At 46.5% G+C, this 8484-nt stretch overlaps 1 protein-coding gene across 1 annotated transcript; it reads left to right on the top strand.

Annotated features, from left to right (window-relative positions):
• Nucleotides 1–1859: 1859 nt before the first annotated feature.
• On the top strand, nucleotides 1860–2390 carry LOC135574765 (sericin-1-like). Its single transcript, XM_065026963.1, has 2 exons — nucleotides 1860–1998; nucleotides 2107–2390. Exons 1-2 carry the CDS (start codon nucleotides 1860–1862, stop codon nucleotides 2388–2390), a joined length of 423 nt encoding a protein of 140 aa, XP_064883035.1.
• The last annotated feature ends 6094 nt before the right edge of the window (nucleotides 2391–8484 follow it).

Here is an 8484-nt window from a genome sequence, read left to right as displayed (position 1 = left end):
TTTCGCTACACTCGCATTAACATCTGCTAACCATGTGTATGTGACAAATAAAATTTGATTTGATTTGATTTGATTTGAAGACATGTTTTGCTAACAAATGATGGGGTCCCTGGGTCACTGGTTTGCCTGGGAGGGGTCCCTGGTCTAGATACAAATCTTATGAAACACTTACTGAAATGAAATAAAATAGAAATCAAACTAAATATGGACGGAAAAGCGATGTTCGAGCTAGTTCAAGTAGTAGCTTTAATTGGAGATACCTCAAAAGGTCTCTCATTATTAAAACAAACTGTCTTTCAGAAACCCGCTGCACAAGACAAGCAATTTTTTTTTTAAACGGATTCCCTTCTATTTTTTGGAAATTCCAAACAGGTGACATATTAATTGATGAGAACCTCAATGGGTTTGATAGAAACTCAATGAGAAAGAAGTGACCCTTGACCCAGAAACATTACACCCTCTCTATAGATCCAACTCATTGTTGGGGCTCCCGAGTGGCGCAGCAGTCTAAGGCATCTCTGGCGTCACTGCAGTCTCTGGTTTGAATCGAGGCTGCATCCCACCTGGCTGTGATTGGTAGTCCTGGGTAGGCCGTCATTGTAAATAAGAATGTGTTCTTTACTGACTTGCTTAGTTAAATAAAGGTTAAATAAATACAAAAAATTGTGGGAGCCTTTTTTTTCATAAACTACATGTGAAATCATTGATTGGAGTCTGAAAAGGAAGGTCCCTCCTAGCCTCCTAGAACACAGTAAGTAATACCAGAGTGAGATTTGCATAGTCAACACCTTTCAGTGAATTGGCTAGCAATTCACCCCCACGTCATACATTCAGTAAAGAGACTCTCACTGGCCATGCAGTATGGAGAGAGTTTCACAGTAGAACAAATAAACTTCTACTACATCCCAGAATTTGAGATCTGAACAATATCCATATTTTGGAGAATGTGTAAACGGTCGGTGGAGAAACCAGCTACAACCCGATCTGTTTTGTTTCATGTTTGTGACCTCATTAAAGACAATACAGCCACATTACCCTAACTCTGTTTATACAGGGGACTCAGTTATGAGGTTTGCATCTAATTATTGTTTAAAATGAATGAGTAAAGATGAAACTATTTGCGAAATGATGTAGTATGATAACTTTTAAAATGAGAAAATCATCTTCCCTTTAAAGTTGAACTAAGTCAGGAGCCACTCCCAAGTGAACAGGCATTGTTTGGAAATTATGAACCAAGCCCTTTTCTACATTTCTATAAAAGCCCCGTGACCCAAAGTCACCTAAGTTCCAAAGAACAGGAGGACGTGTCTTCACGTTTAAAAAGGGCTAATTCTAATTTCAACCCTACAGGCCAGGAAATGTGAGAGCTTGCACTACACATGAAATGGTATGAACTCTGAACTATTGATCACCCAAGAAGAAGTGAGTCCTAGATGACAGCCTAACAGACTGCAGCTGGAAAGGTAGCACATCTAGTACAAGAACACTGATCGACGTGGACGAATCTCCAGAGTGAGATGAACATCTCAGACCACGTGATCACACGACGACCCGGAAGATTCCAAAAAGGACAGGACAAAACAGAGCCTCACATAACCAGCTTCACGTAAATACAACGCATTGCTTTTCCGAACGAGTGATCATTAGTGACATATGTATTTATGTGAGAATAGCTTCCCTGGTCCGATAAAAGACCAATGTGTAACGGCAGATTTCCTCTTCGTCTGAAGAGGAGTAAGGATCGGACCAAGGTGCAGCGTGGTAAGTGTTCATGACGATTTATTAAAAACGAACTGAACACTGAAATACAAAACAATAAACGATGTGATGAAAACGAAAAACGAAACAGTACCGAATGGATGGGGGATTCTGGCAGCGCCGGACAGGCGGGAGACTCCGGCAGCGCTGGAATGAAGGACGCCTCCAGCAGAGCCGGACAGGCGGGAGACTCCGGAGTGAAGGGCGATTCTGGCATTGCCTGGCTGACTGACGGCTCTGGCAGATCCTGGCTGGCTGACGGCTCTGGCAGCTCCTGGCTGACTGACGGCTCTGGCAGCTCCTGGCTGGCTGGCGGCTCTGGCAGCTCCTGGCTGACTGACGGCTCAGGACAGACTGGCGGCTCTAGCAGCTCCGGACTGACGGGAGACTCTAGCAGCTCAGGACAGACGGGTGACTCTAGCATACCAGGACAGACGGGAGACTCTAGCAGCTCAGGACAGACGGGAGACTCTAGCAGCTCAGGACAGACGGGAGACTCTGGCAGCTCTGGACAGACGGGAGACTCTAGCAGCTCAGGACAGACGGGAGACCCAGTAGGCAGAAGACCGAGAGACAGCCTGGTGCGGGGGGCTGCCACCGGAGGGCTGGTGCATGGAGGTGGCACTGGATAGACCGGACCGTGCAGGCGCACTGGAGCTCTTGAGCACCGAGCATGCCCAACCTTACCTGGTTGAATGCTCCCCGTAGCCCGACCAGTGCGGTGAGGTGGAATAGGCCGGGCTGTGCTGGTGAACCTAGGACACAATGCCTAAGGCTGGTGCCATGTACGCCGACCAGAGGAGACGCACTGGTCCGGCACAGATGCGTAAAGCCGGCTTCATGGCACCTGGCTCGATGCCCACTCTAGCCCGGCCGATACGAGGAGCTGGAATGTACCGCACCGGGCTATGCACACGCACTGGGGGAACTGTGCGCTCCACCGCATAACATGGTGCCTGCCCGGTCCCTCTCTCTCTCCGGTAAGCACAGGAAGTTGGCGCAGGTCTCCTACCTGGCATCGCCACACTCCCTGTGTACCCCCCCCCAATAATTTTTTGGGGCTGCCTCTCGGGCTTCCTTGCCAGCCGTGTTCCCCTCATATCGCTGGCTCCTCTCTCCAGCTGCCTCTACTCTCCTAGCTGCCTCCACCTGTTCCCATGGGAGGCGATCCCTTCCAGCCAGGATATCCTCACAAGTCCAGGAGTCTTGTGTTCGCTGCTGCTGCTGCCCATTACCACGCCGCTTGGTCCTTTTTGTGGTGGGTATTTCTGCAACGGCAGATTTCCTCTTCATCTGAAGAGGAGTAACGATCGGACCAAGATGCAGCGTGGTAAGTGTTCATGACGATTTATTAAAAAGAACTGAACACTGAAATACAAAACAATACAGTGTGGCGACAAACACTCACACGGAAACAAACACCCACAAACCAACAGTGAAACACAGGCTACCTAAGTATGATTCTCAATCAGAGTCAACTAACAACACCTGCCTCTGATTGAGAACCATACTAGACCGAAACAGAAACCAAACATAGAAACACAAAACATAGACTGCCCACCCCAACTCATGCCCTGACCATGCTAAATAAAGACAAAACAAAGGAAATCAAGGTCAGAACGTGACACAATGTTCCTTAGCATTCCTTCTAAAACCCCTTATCTTCTCTGAATCTATCGTGTTATAGCCAAACTGTTTTTGTTTAGCCCTCTAGGGAATCTTCCCTATCATTGTTAGTAACCGATATCTACTGTTTATGCATTTCTGTGATTATTTAGTTAGTTAGTAGATAAATGATTAAGCCAATTGGTGTATGGATGATTTAGTAAAGGCTGGGTTCGTGCAGATAACCAAAAATTTACGACGTTCAGAATGAGACTGATGTGAGGTAAATAATAACTAATTAATTAGAAGACTAATTGATCAGATATTAAAATATCTGAAGTTAGATTCGGAAAAGTATAACTTTGCCGTGGTGCCCCGACTTCCTAGTTAATTAAATTTACATGATTAGTTCAATCACATAATAAAAATGACAGAGAATTGATTTGATAAAACAACAGCCTTCACCTTTAATGATGCCAAAGACACAACACCTCTCTCTAGGGAACATAGGCAAAGAAGGTGGTGAGGGTAGGTAGCAACACGTCTGCCACGCTGATCCTCAACACTGGAGCTCCCCAGGGGTGCGTGCTCAGTCCCCTCCTGTACTCCCTGTTCACCCACGACTGCATGGACAGGCACAGCTCCAAAACCATCATTAAGTTTTCTGACGACACAACAGTGGTAGGCCTGATCACCGACAATGACGAGACAGCCTACAGGGAGGAGGTCAGAGACCTGGTCGGGTGGTGCCAGAATAACAACCTATCCCTCAACGTAACCAAGACTAAGGAGATGATTGTGGACTACAGGAAAAGGAGCAGCGAGCACGTCCCCATTCTCATCGATGGGGCTGTAGTGGAGCAGGTTGAGAGCATCAAATTCCTTGGTGTCCACATTAACAACAAACTAGATTGGTCCAAACACACCAAGAAGGTCGTGAAGAGGGCACAACAAAGTCTATTCCCCCTCAGGAAACGATTTGGCATTGGTCCTGAGATCCTCAAAAGGTTCTACAGCTGCAACATTGAGAGCATCCTAACCGGTTGCCGGTTGCATCACTGCCTGGTACGGCAATTGCTCGGCCTCTGACCGCAAGGCACTTCAGAGGGTAGTGCGTACGGCCCAGTACATCACTGGGGCTAAGCTGCCTGCCATCCAGGACCTCTACACCAGGCGGTGTCAGAGGAAGGCCCTAAAAATTGTCAAAGACCCCAGCCACCCCAGTCATAGACTGTTCTCTCTACTACCGCATGGCAAGCGGTAAACAGGCTTCTCAACAGTTTTTACCCCCAAGCCATAAGACTCCTGAACAAGTAACCAAATGGTTACCCGGACTATTTGCATTGCCTCCCCCCCCAGCTCTCTTTTACGCTGTAAGGTCTACTACACCTGTTGTATTCGGCGCACGTGACAAATAAGCTTTGATTTGATTTGATTTCTCAGCTGTGATGTGTGACTGTGACTGTGAGGGCTCCATGTGCACTCGTTCGCACAGTACACCACAGGTCATCCTAGCCAAAAGCAGCCTTAACACCTGAGGCCAATCTTCCTCTTCTCACAACATCTTATTACACATCCAGCAGCCCAGATACAACATTATTGCAAATACAACATCAACTACAAAGGACTGCTTTCACTTGAGGTATTATTAAAAATCGACCGTACTAGCGGCATGCATAATGATACCTCTGGAATACACTGATATTACACAATGCACACACACTGTAACAAATAGCTGAATAAATTAAGTTGGCTATTATTGGTGTTCAACCTTGTGAATTCACGGGTATGGAGTGGAGTCCCATAGACAATTGATGTTTGTTAGGACATGGTGTGATACAAAACAACATGTTCCCAGTTTGTCATGTATTTATCATTACCTAAATCATAATACCTGTCTATCTGGTTCCTACCCACAGAGGGTCAAATCTCCAGCCCCATGTGTTTTATTATGAACCTAAACCACCTATTGGATATTTGTGTGACTTGGAGGACATGTGGTGTAATGTGTGAACAAGTTTTCCCTCAGAGCACCGCCTATCCCTGCCATTATCTGGTTCCCAGAATCCCGTGGCAATCATGAATTCTTTTGGAAAAAAACTGAGATATTCATTTAAAGGATCTGGTTGGAAAAGGAAAAGGTTATGTAGGCTGGCCTCGTGTGGTTCAATTAATATCTCAGACATCATTTAAAAATAGATTGAGGGAAAAAAATCCAGCAGATGATTAGGCATGAGAAAATAAGATCTTTGCTGGTTGGTCTTGTGTTCGGTAGCATGTCTAGCCGGTAGCCACAGTGAGGTAGGCTATTTTAGGAGAGAGCTGCTGTTGAAAACTGAGGACACTGGTCTGAGGAGTAATGAAGGTTCCCTCTTTAGACTAGGCTGCCTAGCCTTATGATGACGATGCCATTTCACCTTTCCATGAGAAAGCTCTGTTAGAGCTCCATTCCCAGGACCAGTGGATTTTGATTCTCTGGGCTGCTGTTATTGGGAGACTGTGGCCCCATCCAATGTCACCCCTAGACAGGACCAGCCAAGAAGGAGGTTACCCAACCTCTCTGAGGCAGTGGTTGTGTGGCTAGCAGAGGCATACAGTGGGGCAAAAAAAGTATTTAGTCAGCCACCAATTGTACAAGTTCTCCCACTTAAAAATATTAGAGAGGCCTGTAATTTTCATCATAGGTACACTTCAACTATGACAGACAAAATTAGTAAAAGAAATCCAGAAAATCACATTGTAGGATTTTTTATGAATTTATTTGCAAATGATGGTGGATCTTTGGGGATCTCAGACGATACAAAAGAGAGATTGAACAGGGGTAGGGGTTGCAACAATTTCGCAGGATAATTTTAAACAGAGAGGGTCCAGATTATCTAGGCCGGCTGATTTGTAAGGATCCAGATTTTGCAGCTCTTTCAGAACATCAGCACTTGCGCAAGTTGCTGCAGGGGGTGCTGAGCTGTTGACCGGAGTAGGGGTAGCCAGGTGGAAAGCATGGCCAGCCGAAGAAAAATGCTTATAGAGATTATCGATTATCGCAGATTTATCGGTGGTGACAGTTCCCTAGCCTCAGTGCAGTGGGCAGCTGGGAGGAGGTCCTCTTATCCCCCATGGAATTTGCAGTGTCCCAAAACTTTTTGGAATTAATGCTACAGGGTGCAGATTTCTGTTTGAAAAAGCTAGGCTTTGCTTTCCTAACTGACTGAGTATATTGGTTCCTGACTTCCCTGAAAAGTTGCATATTGCGGGGGCTATTCGATGCTAATGCAGAACGCCACAGAATGTTTTTGTGCTGGTCAAGGGCAGTCAAGTCTGGGGTGAACCAAAGTCTATATCTGTTCATAGTTCTACATTTTTTGAATGGTGCATGCTTAATTAAGATGGCAAGGAAAGCACTTTGAAAGAGCTACCAGGCATCCTCTACTGACAGGATGAGGTCAATATCCTTCCAGGATACCCGGGCCAGGTCGATTAGAAAGGCCTGCTCACTGAAGTGTTTTAGGGAGCATTTGACAGTGATGAGGGGTGGTCATTTGACCACGGACCCATCATGCATGCAGGCAATGAGAAAGTGATCTCTGAGATTCTGGTTGAAGACAGCAGAGGTGTATTTGGAGGGCAAGTTGGTCAGGATGATATCTAAGAGGGTGCCCATGGTTACAAATTTAGGGTTGTACCTGGTAGGTTCCTTAATAATTTGTGTGAGATTGAGGTCATCTTGTTTAGATTGTATGACGGCCTGGGTGTTAAGTATATCCCAGTTTAGGTCACCTAACAGTACGAACTTTGAAGATAGAAGGGGGCAATCAATTCACATATGGTGTCCAGGGCAAAGCTGGGGGCTGAAGGGGGTCGATAACAAGCGGCAACGGTGAGAGACTTGTTTCTGGAAATGTGGATTTTTAAAAGTAGAAGCTCGAATTGTTTTGGCACAGACCTGGATAGTATGACAGAACCCTGCAGTAGATTTCAACTCCGCCCCCTTTGGCAGTTATATCTTGTCGGAAGACGTTATAGTTAGGGATGGAAATTTCAGGATTTCTGGTGGCCAGGATTCAGACACAGCTAGGACATCAGGGTTTGCAGAGTGTGCTAAAGCAGTGGATAAACCAAACTTAGGTAGGAGTCTTCTAATGTTAACATGCATGAAACCAAGGCTTTTACAGTTACAAAAGTCAACAAATGAGAGCGCCTGGAGAATGGGAGTGGTGCTGGGGGCTGCAGGGTCTGGGTTTACCTCTACATCGCCAGAGGAACAGAGGAGGAGTAGGATAAGGATACAGCTAAAGGCTATAAGAACTGGTCGTCTAGTGCGTTCGGAACAGAGAGTAAAAGGACCAGATTTCTGGGTGTGGAAGAATAGATTCAAAGTATAATGTACAGACTAGAGTATGGTAGGATGTGAGTACAGTGGAGGAAAACCTAGGCATTGAGTGACGATGAGAGAGGCTTTGTCTCTAGAGGCACCAGTTAAGCCAGGTGAAGTTTCTGCATGTGTGGGGGGTGGAACAAAAGGGCTTTCTAAGGCATATTGAGCAGGGCTAGGGTCTCTACAGTGAAATAAGACAATAATAACTAACCAGAGCAGCAATAGACAAGGCATATTGACATTAGGGAGAGGCATGTGTAGCCGAGTGATCATAGGGTCCAAAGAGTTGCACTAGATGAGTCAGGGAGCCAAATTCCTTAGTCACTGCTACGCTGGGCGACCCTGAGGTCTCCTACCTGGCATCGCCACACTCCCTGTGTACTCCCCCCCCAATCATTTTTTGGGGCTGCCTCTCGGGCTTCCTTGCCAGCCGTGTTCCCCTCATATCACTGGCTCCTCTCTCCGGCTGCCTCTATTCTCCTAGCTGCCTCCACCTGTTCCCATGGGAGGCGATCCCTTCCAGCCAGGATCTCCTCCCAAGTCCAGGAGTCTTGTGTTCACTGCTGCTGCTGCCCATTACCACGCCGCTTGGTCCTTTTTGTGGTGGGTATTTCTGCAACAGCAGATTTCCTCTTCATCTGAAGAGGAGTAACGATCGGACCAAGATGCAGCGTGGTAAGTGTTCATAAGTGTTGATATCGCGGTGTGCAGACTGGCAGGAATTGACTGGGTTGAGGATGACTGATGTA

Source organism: Oncorhynchus nerka, linkage group LG13 (genome assembly GCF_034236695.1).
Source record: "Oncorhynchus nerka isolate Pitt River linkage group LG13, Oner_Uvic_2.0, whole genome shotgun sequence".
Lineage (NCBI taxonomy): Eukaryota > Metazoa > Chordata > Actinopteri > Salmoniformes > Salmonidae > Oncorhynchus > Oncorhynchus nerka.
The sequence above is the reverse complement of the archived record's forward strand: the minus strand, read 5'-3'. Positions and strand labels throughout refer to the sequence as shown.

Excerpts from the sequence above, each read along its gene's own strand:
- LOC135574765 (XM_065026963.1), top strand. The coding sequence starts at position 1,860 with ATGGGGGATTCTGGCAGCGCCGGACAGGCGGGAGACTCCGGCAGCGCT. Across the intron at positions 1,999-2,106 it reads CTGGCTGACTGACGGCTCTG|GACAGACTGGCGGCTCTAGC; the intron begins GCAGATCCTGGC and ends CTGACGGCTCAG.